The 17,449-nt window shown below is 48.2% G+C and overlaps 1 protein-coding gene across 1 annotated transcript; it reads left to right on the forward strand.

Moving 5' to 3' along the window:
- Positions 1-7,594: 7,594 nt before the first annotated feature.
- Positions 7,595-16,403, forward strand: LOC149462505 (uncharacterized). Its single transcript, XM_089676804.1, has 2 exons — positions 7,595-9,248; positions 16,274-16,403. The coding sequence occupies exon 1, from the start codon at positions 7,650-7,652 to the stop codon at positions 8,292-8,294; it is 645 nt and encodes a 214-aa protein (XP_089532930.1). The 5' UTR covers positions 7,595-7,649; the 3' UTR covers positions 8,295-9,248; positions 16,274-16,403.
- The last annotated feature ends 1,046 nt before the right edge of the window (positions 16,404-17,449 follow it).

Raw genomic sequence — 17,449 nt, forward strand, 5'->3', positions numbered from 1 at the left:
GCCACTGCAGCATCACCAAAGTGGAGTTCCACCGAGTGGACATGTCACAAATGAGTCGGTTGGTGGGCAGGTTGAATTTCAGCCAACTGAACACAGGCCGTGTATGACCACCACAAATGGCCAGACTTTTCTGGCCTGCCTCAGAAGATCTTGAAAGCCTGGGTACCTGTTCAAGAAGCACTGCACCACCAAATTCAGGACGTGTGCCAAGCATGGAACATGTGTCAAGTGTCCCTGTTGGAGGGTGGAGAGCCCCTTCATAGCTGACAGAATCTGTGTCCTGGTGTGGCTCCTGTCCCTTAGACAGACCAGCTGAAGCACCACGTGGCATCTTTTATCCTGACTGATCACATAGCCCCATGAACGCTTATGAAGCACTGCTGGTTCAGAGGACAATTCAGCAGAAGAGGCCATAGAGGAAGAGGAAGGGGAGGGGGTGGAGCAGACAGATGTGGCAGAATCACCACCAGGTTTTTGGAGGCATGGTGGTGGAACAAGCTCCAGAACTGAACCCTGTCCTGCATCCTTCCCAGCTGCTAGCAGAGTCACCCAGTGTGCCGTGACGGATATGTACCATCCCTGACTGTGCCTGCTGGACCACGTGTCAGTAATGTGGACCTTGCTGCTGACCGCCTTGTCCAACAAGGACAAAACATGACCTTCCACATGATGGTACAGAGCTGGAATGGCCTTGCATGGAACAAATTGTCTTTTTGGAACCTGTCACTGTGATACAGAACATTCTGCAAATTCCCGGAAGGGGGAAGAGTCCACCAGATGGAAAGGCAGCAGTTGTAACGCAGCAATTTGGCCAGGATAGAATGTGGATGGGTGGGACAGTCTATTCTTTCACGGTTCAGCAAATGGGGTAGTGAAATGTTCCTGCTGAAATGAACAGGTGGTGTCCTGCTGTCAGATGGGCCACCCACTGCTGTACCATCACTCCTCTCAGTGGAGGCTGTTGAGAAGACCTGACGTTTTACAGTAGAGATCCCAGATGAGGAGCAAGGAGAAGTCTGCACTTTTTCTGGGTCTTTCAGGTGCTGTTACCAGCGGGCTGCATGGCAGCTCATCATACGTCTTGTCAAGCATTTGGTGCCCAAGTGGCTGGTGTTTTGGCCACGCTTGGTCTGCTTCAGTCAAAGACTGCAAACAGCAATGCTGCACATGTGTTGAAGACTTCCACACCAGAGAACTTGTGGAAGTCTGCATGGAGTCAGCAGCGCCCCCACCTGTGGAGCTCTGTCGTGTGATGCCATTGGTTGGCTGCCCTTATGCCTGTCCCTGGAGGACATCCTGCCTTGTTGGAGTTCTGCCTCCTCCTCACTGTCCTCCTCTGTTCTCTCAGGCACCCAAGTATGGTCAGTGACCTCATCATCCCCTTCCTCCTCATCAATGGAGCCAACTTGGCAGTGTGCTGCGGCTGGGGCAGTGTTTCTCAACTCCAGTCCTCATGGACCCCCAACAGGTCATGTTTTCAGGATTTCCCTCAGATGAAACAGCTGTGGTAATTACTAAGGCAGTGAAACTGATCAAATCACCTGTGCAAAATAATGGAAATCCTGAAAACATGACCTGTTGGGGGTCCATGAGGACTGGAGTTGAGAAACACTGGGCTGGGGGAACAGGACTGACAATTTCTTTTCCCTCACTGGCGCCCCCTCTCTCTAGGCTCACGTCACTCCTTTCCTCATCCTGGGAACCAACATCACAGCATTCAGATTGCTGCACATCCTCCAGCAGCATGGGACTGACACTATGATCCAATCATTCTGGTGACTCCTCCATGCATGATGGTGGGGCTACGGAAGGAGCAGCTGTGGTGGACAAGGAGCCGGAGGAACAGGACACTTTGGCAGCTGTGGTGGAAGACAAAATAGTATGATCCTGGATGACAGAGGATGAGGATGACTGACTTATCCACTCCACCACCTCTTCTGCATGTTGTGGTTCAATAATACGCCCAGCACTTTGGCCAATCATGGCTCTTCCTGAGAACTCAGCTGTTATTGGCCAAAGCATTGCACCTGATCTGTGGCCAGGTGCAATGCTTTGGCCAGTCACAAAGCATGTTTTACATTGTTTGGGCAAACGGGCAAACTTCCTGCATAATGGTGAACACGCAAACGGCTATTGTTCGATTCAAACTTATGTTTGACTTGAACCGTCAGCCCATCCCTACTCAAAATATTATTCTCTGCGGATCTACTGCTTCCACTTTACACCTACTTCATTGATCTTGAGGTGTTTGCCAGTAAATTAAGAATACTGAACCATGTGCAAATCCATATACAACAAAGTGCTCTGTGCTCAAGATGCTGCTCCCTGCAGATCTACTGCTTCCACTTTACACCAACTTCATGTAGCACTACCTCAGAAGGAGCTGAATGTTGCCCCTGGTTCCCCTTTGCTTTGCCCCACAGCAAGGCAAACACACACACTTCTGCTCGTTGTCTCCAATGACCAGTCTAGGGGATGTTTTGTGTTTGGAGTTTATTGTAGAACTGGGGATAGGGATGGGGAATGTAGTCGGATCCTCCAGAATCAGAACTCTTCACACTGAGGACATCTAGCTGATCTCTTAGTAGAACACTTGTGAAGTCTCGGCTGACAGTAGATAGCAGACTTCTCAGTAACAAATAGCAGCAAGTAGTTGTAGGAGAGCGAAGTCCCATTAGCAGTAGCAATACTTGGACAAGCTCTGCAGAACACTAGGCAGGGCTCCCTTTCTCAGACCCAGGCTGACTATCAAGCACCAGAGGGGTAACAAGCACACAGAGCCCCCCAGATCTCTCAGAGTTTGCACTCACAGGTCCAAGGACAGAATGGTTGCCTCCTTCCAATCTTCCAAGCCACTCTCTCCAGTGACACCAGACAGAGCTTTGGCAGACAGCTCCCCTCAGTCAGCTTACTGTAGAATCAGGGTCACTCTCTCTAACTTCAGGCCCTCAGGTCACCCACCCGAGGCCACATAACAGCAAGTGCCAGGCGAGGCATCCTGCCTCCAGCCTGGCTGGTGCAATCCTCTCCGAGGAAAGACACTGAACCCATGTGCTCTCAGAATATAAATACCACTCCCAGCATGCAATGGGGCCACCCTCCCCTGCAATTGGCCAGGACTGTATCCATATTCATGCTGGTCATTTGTCTAGCCAATCCCCATGTTCTGGAAGACTCTCATAGCTTCCTGAAGGCAGGAAGAACTCAGACAAACTCCAACAGAACCAGAGCAGCATGAGCAGACCTGACTAATCAATCACAGCTCTCTGTAACTCAGAATACCCGACTGAATTTACCTGACAGCCTCTCTGGTGAGCAGAGAAACACAGCTATGCATCACCTGACTACACATCCTAGACCTGACCAGGAGGGGCGCTACATTCATTCATCTCATCAGATTTGCTGCTATAGGAAATCATCTCAAATCCTGTGCAAATCCATGGAGACAGACAATATTGTGTGCTCAGTATAGTGTTCTCTGCAAGTCCACCGCTTCCACTTTGCATCTACTTCAATCCACTTATTTTACTCCAAAAATCCACCAATCAGTGAAAAGTTGATAAGGTGTGAAAGTGCTCCGCCCTCCAAACTGTGTCAGCTGTAGTGTAGCCCCGCCTTCTTCCACCTCTTGTACACGGGATGGTGAGGGCGCCCCCTAGTAGTGCTTCCCCCTCACCACACCAATAGGACTCCCAGCTTTTCAGCTCCCAGAGTCACAAACATCCTTCACACTCTCCTCATCTCCGATGGTAAAGGAACCGGATCCTCCTCGCTCACTCCTGCAAGTCTGCTGCGGGTTCTGTCAGTCTCCCTCCTAGACTCCGCCTCCGACTGCCATTCCAGCAGGAGCTCCGCCTCTAAATACACACTCAAGGAGGAGAGAAAGGGGAACCCGACATTATGTGACACCTTTTATTACATGGAAATACGAAAATCAACGGGACTAATGCAATCACATTTACTGCAAAATCAAAGGGGCCAAAATGTGTCCCCCGAGCAGTCATATATTTCTGTCCCCCTTGGTGGGAGTGGAGGTGACCCCTCTATAAGGATCTACAGTCCATACACACCCAGCACAAGGCCGGGGTCACACTACCAGACGCTTCTCGGGGCTGCAGTTCCTCTGAGCTCCACAAGGTGGGGATCTCACTTCTACCCAGACAGGAAGTCTCTATGGAAGACAGACAGGAAATGATGTCAGGTACAGACAGGAAGTGATGTCAGGTACAGACAGGATGCTCTGGGTGAGAGATGAATCGGGAGGAAGCGGAGAGGAGAATCTGAATCTGGTGTCAGAGGAGGTAATACGTAGATGAACCCCTTCAGGGGGAGGAGTTGATGATAATATATTTGCCCCCAAAGCTGGCCTACATGGTTCAGTTTTATCGTTCAGCCAGCGGGATGACCATAAAAACTGAAGTGATTCCCCCATCCACACATTGGAGGTGGATGGGGGAATCCTCCCCACTGCACTCTTGTATTCTGACAATGGGGGGACTCCTCCGCTCTCAGAATACACAGATCAGCACTGAAGCTATTGGCTGCAGCCGCTGGGGGAGTGGCTTTTATCCGGCAGTGGCCACACATGGATGGAAATGTGAGCGATCCCTGCTGAACCAGCTGAATTTCCATGGATCTATGGTCACCTTCAGTGACTTCCTCCCCTCCCCCTCATCTCCTTCATGATGGAAGTCATGCTGAGATCATCTCCCATTGGCTGAGCAATATTCTCATTTGTCTCTCAGCTCCTTCTTGCTATTCCTCGTCCTGCCTGTTGTTTCCTTGGATTGATTTTCTGTGTAGTGACCCCGGCTTGGTCTCTTGGATGCGCTCGTCTGTTGCTTGCCCTGACCTTTCTCCTGATTCCTGGATCTCCTCCTCATCTCTCCTCCATATCCTCTTACATAGCTTTTTTCCACACCTGCAGTGACCCTGGGGGGGGAAACTTGGCACCAGCACGCCGCCAAATCCATCCCCACCATTAGGGGCTCTGGAGACGATTCTCTGCTATTTACACTCCGTTCCTCCGCACGTCACCTGATCACATGACCGCTTACTTCCACAGATTCCGGACAGATTTCTGGATGGTAAAGGTCAAAGTTCACTCTTCAGTTTAGGAGAGGTAGGACACGCCCAGGAACAATGATTTGATTTACATGGGAGGCACATCTAGAGGGCCCCTCAAATCTCCCCATCCAAATGTCCCTCCATCCAGAGTCTATATGTCCTATGACATCACACTGACCTCACAGCTCCTCCTCCCAATGTCCTTCTATCCAGAGTCAGAGAATCCTATGACATCACACTGACCTCACAGCTCCTCCCCCCAATGTCCCTCCATCTGACATTTTTCTGATGCTCTTAGGATGTGGGGGTCCCTTGGTATCCTCACATGTAAAGTGGGACTGTTGGTCCTGCGTTGTATGTAATGACATCAGAATGCTGCAACAAGCCTATACCCTGCGTAGTGTGGGGGTCCTGTGGGGGGGAATTATACCTCAGCCTGAAGTGGGGCTTTAATAAAATGGAGACCTGAATGGAGAGGTGAGGAGGATTCTGGGAATATCATTTGATGTGACTATTTGTGTTCAGATGTAGAGTTTTCCTCCTGTGAAGTCTGGAGATCATATGACATCACATTGCCTCCACCTCCCTCCCTGATAGAAGAGAGAAAGAAGAAGATTCTAGAAGTCACCAGAGAGATCACTGAGCTGCTGACAGGAGAGGTGAGCGGTGCCGGGAATTCTGGGACATTCTCCAGTAACAGACAAGGGATGTGTCTGGATGGTGACTGTATCATTGTGTGTGTCAGGTTCCTATAAGGTGTCAGGGTGTCACTGTCTATTTCTCCATGGAGGAGTGGGAGTATTTAGAAGGACACAAGGATCTCTACAAGGACGTCATGATGGACAATCAGCCGCCCCTCACATCACCGGGTAAGAGGAGACTTTATTGTAAAGGAGAGAGCAGTACGGAGGATCCACCTAGATCCCCCATCATCTGATAAACACATAGAAACAATGGATTCAGTCAGTGTGTGTGTTTCCTACAGATGGATCCAGTCATGGGAACCCACCAGAGAGATGTCCCCGTCCTCTGTATTCCCGGGATTCCACACAGGAAGGTCACACCATCCCTCACCATCATCAGGTAGATGAGGAACAATCACTGATAGTATCATTAGGATCTGTACATTATCTGCATTGTTACCATTGATGGCATTTTATTCTATATTCAGAGTGGAATCCTCAGGGATTATAATATTGTTGTTAAGGAAGAATTTAAAGAGGAGGATGAGGAGTATGGAGTGATGGAGGAGTTTTCTGAAGGACACAAGGATATGATGGAGCCACCTAATACCAGGAACCCACCAGAGAGATGTCCCCGTCCTCTGTATTCCCGGGATTCCACACAGGAAGGTCACACCATCCCTCACCATCATCAGGTAGATGATGACAATTATTGGTAGTTGTGATTTATACACAGCATGTTTGTTACAATGAATGTTTTATTATATCTTTCAGAGTGGAATCCTCGGGGATGATAATATTGATGTTAAAGAAGAGTATAAAGAGGAGGATGAGGAGTATGGAGTGATGGAGGAGTTTTCAGAAGGACACAAGGATACGATGGAGCCATCTAATACCAGGAACCCACCAGAGAGATGTCCCCGTCCTCTGTATTCCCGGGATTCCACACAGGTAGGTCACACCATCCCTCACTATTACAAGGTTGGTGGGATGGAGCATCTAGAACATGGATTCATGGAGACAATGTGTGGAGTTCTTTTATGTGACCTTATATTTACAGATGATATTTTCTCTCATTTTCTTGGTTTAGAGTGAAGATCTGATAGACATCAAAGTTGAGGTTAAAGAAGAAGAAGAGGCGTATGTGAGGGATGATCAGCAGTCTATGGAGGAGGATGGAATAACGGGGACATTTATAGAGGAGGACACTCCTACAGAGATCAGCACAGGTGGGTCATGAACACTAAATCCATTCCTCCACCCATACTTGTCATGCTTCCCTTCACATTGATCCAGCATCGGGTTTTGCCTCCTGTCTGTTCCTACCTATCCCCCCTGAACCTAGGTGTTATTAAGCCTTTACATTTGTGTATTAGTGTTTGAGAAACGTGTCTTCATGTGGACCCTTTGGACCCTTAAACAGAAAGTGATAATGAGGGAGGAGTCAATACCCCAATGATGGTGGTCTTCAGAATCAGTCCAGTCTTCATCTTGGTTGTTCTCCCCCCATCCTCACTCTCTGACCTCTGGTGGGGCTCAGCCCCGCTGTTCTTCATGACTAAATCATGGACTAAATAAGGAAGTGCAGTACTTCTTGTGTTGGGAAGATGGTGATGAGTGATAGAGGGGGTGGGGCCCCTCGTCCTATAATCCCCTCATCACTGTCCCTCCTATAAAAGACAGTTCTGGTTGTTTCCTCACTCTCTGACTAAGGTCCATGAATAAAGAAATGACCTGGTAGGAGATCAGAGGAGCTATTTCCTAGTTCCCTTGAGGGTGGAATTGTAAGCTCCTCAGAGACCAAGCTGTCTGATGTGGGCGGAGTCCTGGTTTGGGGGAACCAATCAGCTCCTTTCTAGTAATCCTCTTTGTCTTTGTATTTTAGTCCATGGCCGGGAGATGAGGAAAACCTCCGAGGATTGTCTCACTTTGTCTCCAGACTGGAAAGTAGAAGATGAGGACATCACACAGTATAGTCCAGGAGAAAACCCGGCTCCCTCCAATGTCCATCCGGCACCACCCAGTGTAGATGGACCATCGGATTCCTCGTATCCTGAGGAACCTCAGACTGTGCGAGACCGGGCTGTCCTTCCAACAGGGAAGAGCTTCTCCTGTACTGAGTGTGGGAAATGTTTTTCAGATAAGTCTAATCTTTACAGACATAAGAAATTGCACACTGGGGACAAGCCACATTCCTGTCCTCAGTGTGGGAAATGTTTTTCACAGAAGCCCCATCTTTACATACATCAGAGATCTCACACGGGGGAGAAGCCTTATTCCTGTTCTGAGTGCGGGAAATGTTTTTCTCAGATGTCCCATCTTTACACACATCAGAGATTGCACACTGGACAGAAGCCATATTCCTGTCCTGAGTGCGGGAAATGTTTTTCAGGGAGATCCGGCCTTAACACACATCAGAGATTTCATACAGGAGAAAAGCCATATTCTTGTTCTGAGTGCGGGAAATGTTTTTTGCAGAAGTCCGATCTTTACAGACATCAGAGAACTCACACGGGGGAGAAGCTACTTTCCTGTCCTGAGTGAAGGTAATGTTTTTCACAGAAGCCCCATCTATATAAACATCAGAGATGTCAAACAGGGCTGAAGTCACTTTCTTGTCCTGAGTGAGGGAAATGTTCCTCACTGAAGTCCTGTCTTCCTGTACATCAGGGGTCCCACACAACCCTGGAGGTGTATTAGTGCCTTGAGTGCGGGAAATGTCTTCTAGATGAATGTTGCTGGACATCCCAGCTCTCATGTGGGGAAGAAGCACACCCTGATATACACCTCAGATATACTCCATGGCTGATCTTCATCATGGAAGAAACAGTTGATAAGGAGATCCGAGGTCCCCAAAGACATGGATGAAGTGTGGGACTGGGTTGATAGGAGAAGAATAAAAATGGAGTCCTGACCTTTCATTGGCTGAGTACATTTTTTTTCAAAAATTCTATTTTGAGTTTTCTAAAGAGATATACAAAGAAGCAATATGTCTGGGGTGAAAGAGGAGACGAGCACCTCATACTTCTTGCCATGACTTCTGAATAAAAGATAAATCACAGTAACCAATGAAATAATTAGAATCTCTCCAATAAAGAAAGAGGAAGGAATCTTCTGGTAGGAACTGACCTGGAGGTGTGACCGGGTGTGATACCTGATCAGAAAACATGGATGGACTTTCTCCTGAGACTTTGTTCCCAACTCCAATAAGTGAGAGGAGCAGAATGTCATAATGTTCCTAGATGTCATGATAAAGCCAAGGAAGTAAGGTTCGGCCATGAGTGCGCACAGACACATCAGGAGAGCAAAAGAATGACAACGTCATGAACCAGAAAACCAAGATATACACGGCCAGATGGGGAGCAAGTAACACCTGTTATGTATGCGTGTCCTCAATGCGTGTTCCATACACGGCTGTCTGATCTCTACAATGTAACCACCTTGACAAACCCATCCATAGAAGTAAAAGAAGACAACATAGAGGATTGCTCCAAGGATGTAAGTGTTGCTGCAATAAAAGTGTCCCATCTATTATGGAAATGTTTGACTGAGGCTTGGTTGTTGAGCTCCATGTCTACCTTCTCTCTGTAAATCAGAAGACGTAGATCTTTTTAGTGTCTGTGATGGTGGGGACAAGGTGATAGTCCATTTCTTAGGAATAGCCCTGTGGGCCACCAGTAAACATATTAATATCCTCTGCAAGCTCCTGCGGGATTTGTGGATGTGGGTTTTCTGAGCTGAATGGAGAGTTGTAGAAGAACTGGGTCCATGGGGAGTGAGCAGCCACAAACTCCTGAGATGTAGGCTAACACTTGTTCCCAAAAGGTTGAGATGCGGGGCCATTCCCGAAATCGGTGGAAGAGAGAGGGCGGTGCTCACTATATAGTGGATTTGTGGAGAGTTCTTGGTGGATAGAAATGGGATGAAGGCCCCATGGAAGAGCTTACATTGAGACTCTCCAGGATTCATTCACCACAAGCCTTTGCACTTTGTTCTATCCTTCCAGTATGTTGCCCACCAGGTTCTCTCCCGGTATGACCTTGCTCCAAGATTTCACAGATGTGGGATGTAGAGGTTTAGTAAAGAGAGAGTGTAAAGGTCGATAGATGTCAGATATGGAGTATTTCCATTCCTGTAGAAGCGATCCGATATGGAAGTTTGAAAACATTGTTGCTTGGCTGGGCAGCACCAGTTTATACAACCTGAGAGGTGTAGGTAGTAGAGAGAGGGATGGCTTGGCAGGTCATAAGTTGATGCAAGGGTTGGGAAAGATTTCAAAGTTCCCGATAGTTCAAATATGTGTCATACAGGGAGGCAACGCAGGAGAGCCCCTTAGAACTCCAAATGTTGAAAGCCGCATATAGAACAGCTTGTGGAAACATTGTAATGCCTCTTATGGGCAAATATTGGGAGACATGGGGTGACAGGCCCAGTTTGCTCTGTATGTCCCTCCATGTAAGAATCAGATCCCGTATCAGAAGGTTGTGTTGAATACTTGTGGGGAACAATTGTATTTTGCAATGCAGGAGAGCAGCTAAGTCATATGGTTGCACCACTGCCAACTCCAAATCATAATTGGTGTATGAGGAAGCCTGAAGTATCCAATCTGTCCCTATACACAATAAACAGGCAAGGGTATACAATCGAATATTGGGAAAGTTTGCTCCACCCTCTTTTTTTTTTTGCTCCCCCTGTTTAATCAGGAACCAAATTGTTTGAAGAGGGTACAATAGGCGAGCAAAGCTCACCATTTTGAACAGGTGGCATCCCCCAAAAATCGATAGGAGAAGGTACATCCATGTTTCCATCTCATTTCCTATTTTAGATATCAGTGGAGGGTAGTAATGATAGACCGAGGATGGCTCCTTCCCTATCGTAATGCCTGAATATGTGATCTGAACATTTGCTACGTGAAGAGAGACTGCTGGGCCCAGGGAAGGGTGTTGGTTTGAGATAAGGAAAGTATTTCACTCTTAGCAGAATTGATTGGAAGGCCAGAGCACTGTAGGCAGCTTGTGAAGACCTGATGGAGAATGTGAATATCTGCCACAGGATCCGCCATAAAATATAAGAATATCATCGGCAAATAGGACTACACAGAGTTCTTCTTGACCTGTCTGAATCCCATGTATTGGGGCTCTGGAGGAAAGGTAACGGGAGAAAGGTTCCAGGGCAAGGTTGAAAAGAAGAGGTGAAAGGGGGCAACCCTGGTGAGTACCCTTCGTGCAGCAATATTTCACCTGATATGAGACCTGCAGCTACCACCCTGGGTGAAGGTGCAGAATCCATACTGCTGAAAAGCCATCAGAAGAACCAGAGCAAGCCAACGATAGCTGACATTATCCAAGACTTTTCCAGCATCCAATGTAATAATAGCTCGATCCTCAGACGGGTGTACCTTGCCTTGTTCCAGCACTGCAATAACTTGCTGAATGTTGGAAGCCACTGGTCTACCATTAATAAAGCCAGCCTGGGCAGTATGGATAAGGGAGGGTAATACTGCAGCCAAGAGGGATGCTACTATTTCAGAGAGTATTTTAGTGTCCACATTTAGGAGGTATATGAGTCGGTATGCCTCCGGTTCAAGTGGGTCCTTGCCCTCATTAGAAATCAATTTTATATAGTCTTGGTGACCCATTGGAAGGTATGGCCCCCCTCCCAAACCTCGTATATACTGTCAGTAGCTGAGGGATGAAGAGAGTCCATCATCTTATACAATGCTGGTGTGTAGCCATCAGGACCAGGTGATTTCCCACTAGGTAAGCCTTTACTCACCTCAGACTCTTCCTTTAATGAAATAGGGACATTTACAGATTGCAGGTGGGAGGGGCCAATAGTGAGTAAATGAAGTGAGTCTAAGAATTTTGTGGTCACCTCAAGGTCTTGGATCTAGATATAGAGCGGCACAAATATCTTCCAGTATTTTATTGGTTTCTTCTGGGGAGGAGACAAGGGCAGCAGAAGTATCCTTTAGGGAGGCTACATGAGTTGGTTGGAAAGACCCTTTGCTTACCCACCTTATCACCATATTTACACAATTGTGAATCAGCAGAGGAACAATTTACTGTATATGTTTACCCAGCCAAGTCCTTCCTGTGTTAGCGCCTCCACTCTGCTACCCAGCCACGTCCTTCCTGTGTTAGCGCCTCCACTCTGCTACCCAGCCGAGTCCTTCCTGTGTTAGCGCCTCCACTCTGCTACCCAGCCGAGTCCTTCCTGTGTTAGCGCCTCCACTCTGCTACCCAGCCGAGTCCTTCCTGTGTTAGCGCCTCCACTCTGCTACCCGGCCAAGTCCTTCCTGTGTTAGAGCCTCCACTCTGCTACCCGGCCAAGTCCTTCCTGTGTTAGCGCCTCCACTCTGCTACCCAGCCAAGTCCTTCCTGTGTTAGCGCCTCCACTCTGTTACCCAGCTACGTCCTTCCTGTGTTAGCGCCTCCACTCTGCTACCCAGCCGAGTCCTTCCTGTGTTAGCGCCTCCACTCTGCTACCCAGCCGAGTCCTTCCTGTGTTAGCGCCTCCACTCTGCTACCCAGCCGAGTCCTTCCTGTGTTAGCGCCTCCACTCTGCTACCAAGCCAAGTCCTTCCTGTGTTAGCGCCTCCACTCTGCTACCCAGCCACGTCCTTCCTGTGTTAGCGCCTCCACTCTGCTACCCAGCCGGGTCCTTCCTGTGTTAGCGCCTCCACTCTGCTACCCAGCCAAGTCCTTCCTGTGTTAGCGCCTCCACTCTGCTACCCAGCCGAGTCCTTCCTGTGTTAGCGCCTCCACTCTGCTACCCAGCCGAGTCCTTCCTGTGTTAGCGCCTCCACTCTGCTACCCAGCCGAGTCCTTCCTGTGTTAGCGCCTCCACTCTGCTACCCAGCCACGTCCTTCCTGTGTTAGCGCCTCCACTCTGCTACCCAGCCGAGTCCTTCCTGTGTTAGCGCCTCCACTCTGCTACCCAGCCACGTCCTTCCTGTGTTAGCGCCTCCACTCTGCTACCCAGCCACGTCCTTCCTGTGTTAGCACCTCCACTCTGCTACCCAGCCGAGTCCTTCCTGTGTTAGCGCCTCCACTCTGCTACCCAGCCACGTCCTTCCTGTGTTAGAGCCTCCACTCTGCTACCCAGCCAAGTCCTTCCTGTGTTAGCGCCTCCACTCTGCTACCCAGCCGAGTCCTTCCTGTGTTAGCGCCTCCACTCTGCTACCCAGCCACGTCCTTCCTGTGTTAGCGCCTCCACTCTGCTACCCAGCCACGTCCTTCCTGTGTTAGCACCTCCACTCTGCTACCCAGCCGAGTCCTTCCTGTGTTAGCGCCTCCACTCTGCTACCCAGCCACGTCCTTCCTGTGTTAGCGCCTCCACTCTGCTACCCAGCCAAGTCCTTCCTGTGTTAGCGCCTCCACTCTGCTACCCAGCCACGTCCTTCCTGTGTTAGAGCCTCCACTCTGCTACCCAGCCAAGTCCTTCCTGTGTTAGCGCCTCCACTCTGCTACCCAGCCGAGTCCTTCCTGTGTTAGCGCCTCCACTCTGCTACCCAGCCACGTCCTTCCTGTGTTAGCGCCTCCACTCTGCTACCCAGCCAAGTCCTTCCTGTGTTAGCGCCTCCACTCTGCTACCCAGCCGAGTCCTTCCTGTGTTAGCGCCTCCACTCTGCTACCCGGCCGAGTCCTTCCTGTGTTAGCGCCTCCACTCTGCTACCCAGCCACGTCCTTCCTGTGTTAGCGCCTCCACTCTGCTACCCAGCCAAGTCCTTCCTGTGTTAGCGCCTCCACTCTGCTACCCAGCCAAGTCCTTCCTGTGTTAGCGCCTCCACTCTGCTACCCAGCCAAGTCCTTCCTGTGTTAGCGCCTCCACTCTGCTACCCAGCCGACTCCTTCCTGTGTCAGCGCCTCCACTCTGCTACCCAGCCAAGTCCTTCCTGTGTCAGCGCCTCCACTCTGCTACCCAGCCGAGTCCTTCCTGTGTCAGCGCCTCCACTCTGCTACCCAGCCAAGTCCTTCCTGTGTTAGCGCCTCCACTCTGCTACCCAGCCAAGTCCTTCCTGTGTTAGCGCCTCCACTCTGCTACCCAGCCAAGTCCTTCCTGTGTTAGCGCCTCCACTCTGCTACCCAGCCACGTCCTTCCTGTGTTAGCGCCTCCACTCTGCTACCCGGCCAAGTCCTTCCCGTGTTAGCGCGTCCACTCTGCTACCCGGCCGAGTCCTTCCTGTGTTAGCGCCTCCACTCTGCTACCCAGCCAAGTCCTTCCTGTGTTAGCGCCTCCACTCTGCTACCCAGCCAAGTCCTTCCTGTGTTAGCGCCTCCACTCTGCTACCCAGCCGAGTCCTTCCTGTGTTAGCGCCTCCACTCTGCAAACCCCAGGAGATGTTCACCTGTCCTTCACTCCAAGCCAGAACCCCCAGAAATCCCCCCTGTACCCATCTCAGGCTATCTCCTTCCAGTCACAGGGCTTTTCAGAGGACATCTGACAGGGAATGAGGACATGTTATTACCACCCCCACCTGATTTCACCCTACAATGAGACACTACCACATTGTAATTGTGTGCATTGTATGTAGTGGTGGTGTGGCCCCATTGAGCCCAGTGTGGGAGCTTGATAAGAGGTGCTTCTTGTCAGACTCTGCACCCCGAGGTAATAATGCTGCAGACACGGCCTGTTAATAGCCCCATCTGGCTGTTATTTTACAGTTTGAGAGCAGAAACACTGGCTCAGCTGTCCATTTTTACCACCCCCAAAACTCAACTGAAAGAGACCAATCTCATGAGCAGTGGTATCTAAAATAAATTGAATAACTCTAGCGCTAACTATGGTGAAATGAAAACAACAAAAATTACAATTAAATACTGTAGCCGCTAGTGCACACAACCCATGTCTCAGTGCGGCAAATTATACATTCATAATGTGAAGTGAAAAAATGCTGCGCTACATGAAACAATGGCATAATCCTTATATAACCAAAAAACAAAGTGAAAAAAAAAAAATATATATATTAGAAGATAAAATAATAGAAAAAATATTAATATTGAAATAAAAAAAAAAAAATATATATATATATATATATAAAACAAAAAACACACAAAAAATAAAGAATATTTTTAAGTATGAATCAAACAAAAGTCATTCATCAATTACACATAAGAAATGCTCTCACGTTCCGGAGGTGTACATTGCACCATGTATGATGAAGATCCAGTGATGTACTGATCAGACACAAGGTGGCAGTATCATCTCAGCAGCAGAGTCCTGCACATGCTCAGAACAGACACCATCCATCGGGGAGGAGTGTGCGGATGACGTCACGACGTTGCCATTCATTGGGACAGAGGTTGTAGTACTCTACAAACTGCCCTTGGAATGACATTACAGCAGGCAACAGCATTCATTAAGGTGCCCCGTGCTTTGCCTTACATCATATGATGGATGGTGTCTGTTCTGAGCATGTGCAGGACTCTGCTGCTGAGATGATACTGCCACCTTGTGTCTAATCAGTACATCACTGGATGTTCATCATACCTGGTGCAATGTAGACCTCCGGAACGTGAGAGCATTTCTTATGTGTAATTGATGAATAAAAGGATAAAGCACCATGTGGAGTTCTTATTAATGAGGAATACGGCTGATACAAAGACGCTTATCAGGAGGGAGATTACTTTGGAGTCTTCATTCAGCAAGCTGATCTTCTGAGTCCATATGGGACCAAAAGTGCAGTTAGACGGTAACATTGTATAATGTGCGGTCACACTGCGTGACGTGAGCAGATATATGGTGGAGGATGGTGAGCAGATACATGGTGGAGGATGGTGAGCAGATACACGGCGGAGGATGGTGAGCAGATATATGGTGGAGGATGGTGAGCAGATACATGGTGGAGGATGGTGAGCAGATACACGGCGGAGGATGGTGAGCAGATACATGGTGGAGGATGGTGAGCAGATACATGGCGGAGGATGTCTCTGCACGGGAATTGATGACAGATCCACATATTTTTTGTTATCCAAAGGAGGGTTCACTGAATGAACACTTTATTGATTGAACTTGATTTTTTGAATGACTTGTTTGATTCATGCTTAAAAATACTTTTTATTTTTTGTGTGATTTTTGTTTATATAAATTATTTTATTTTTTTTATTTCAATATTAATAGTTTTTCTACTATTTTTTATTCTAATATATATATATTTGTTTTTCACTGTTTTTGGTTATATAAGGATTGTGTCATTGTTTCATGTAGCGCAGCATTTTTTCACTTCACATGATGATCATCAATGGACAGCCAGAGACTATGTCAGCATTGTAGGATATGAGCAGCTTGCTGCAGTGTGGGTGCCAACAAGTGGCCATATGAAATTGGCCTTAAGCCCTTCTGGTTCTGGTCATCTAGTTTAGTAACCCAAACTGAAAGAGGACTTTTCTATGTTGGTTAGGGCTAGGACTTACTACCGGGGCCTGTACTATGTGACTGTTTAACATCCATGTGTTTCTTGAATGTCAGGGCTCGCATCTTTACTGTGTCTTTTTTTTACTCTTCACGTATTTGTACCTCAGAATGCCCGGGGTGCTATGGGGGAGCTCCAGCCCCCTCTGGATGCAGAGGCCAGCGTCCCTGAAGGTCAGTTTCTAAACTGTTTACACATATGCACATGTAATGTATGTAGAAGGCTTCCCCTCCCCCTGACTTGTCTCCATTGGTTGGCCTCATCCTGAGTTTCAGATGCCCCCCCAAAGAAATAAAACATGAATGCCTTTCCCTGACACATTACACTGGATGAACATTTGACCGAAATGAATGGTTTGGCATCTTTCCCCAGACTGATACCTTCCTGCTGATTTGTCACATGCACATCACTCCCTCCAGCTCCTGACTAAGCAATGATCCAAGAAAAGTAAGTTACACATCACGTTGCCAAATCCTGCCCAGCCAGGAACGGAGTTATACTCTAAATGGGTGACTCATTAGGGAGAACATCTTTAGCATCTCTTACCGGAGGTTCAGGCAACTCAGGTGGAGGTGACGGCATTTCACACAAGTTTGGAGTGCCTGAACTTCCCTGCACCACAAAACAAAAAAATGCATGACATTTCCCAAATACACATGCAAGATGCATTTGTACACCCCCACCCCATTACAGCAGTTCCCGTACCCCAACATCAGATGCAGATTCTTCTCCCACTCCAACAGCTGGGGCCTCCAGGGGCAAAAGATGATCTGCAAATAGAGTTCAAGATGATGATTAGTAACAGATACTAGTTAGGCTGTATGTATGATGTGACATTTGTGACCAAGGTTTGAGGGATTGCTCATTGGTATGTTCTTCACCCAAGTTTATCCAGACAAATAGGACACTGGCAGCCACAGCCCAGGAGACTGGTAGGGAGTAGAAAGAGGCATGGTAAGGCTCAGGAGCAGGGGCCACAAGAATGAGGGGCCACCTTTCCTGCCAAACAAGGAGGCAGATGTTAGGATGGCTCCATTATGCCCATAAGCTACTGCAGCCATTTTGACCATGGGCTTCAAACATTAAAGCAAAAGATATAACATTTGTCATTAAGGCAACATTCCGAAAAGGATTCAATAGGTTATAGAAGGGTCACCCAGGGCAAAAAATGGGTCGAAGCAAATATAAATGTTCCCCAAAATATTTCCAAAGCCAGAAAAATGCATGTAAATGCACCCAAAGGAATTGTTGATATAACTGTTGATCTGAAGAGACCAAGAGCAAT

Source organism: Staurois parvus, unplaced genomic scaffold, assembly GCF_062004578.1.
Source record: "Staurois parvus isolate SC_StPar_1 unplaced genomic scaffold, SC_StPar_1.0 ptg000174l, whole genome shotgun sequence".
NCBI classification, from domain to species: domain Eukaryota; kingdom Metazoa; phylum Chordata; class Amphibia; order Anura; family Ranidae; genus Staurois; species Staurois parvus.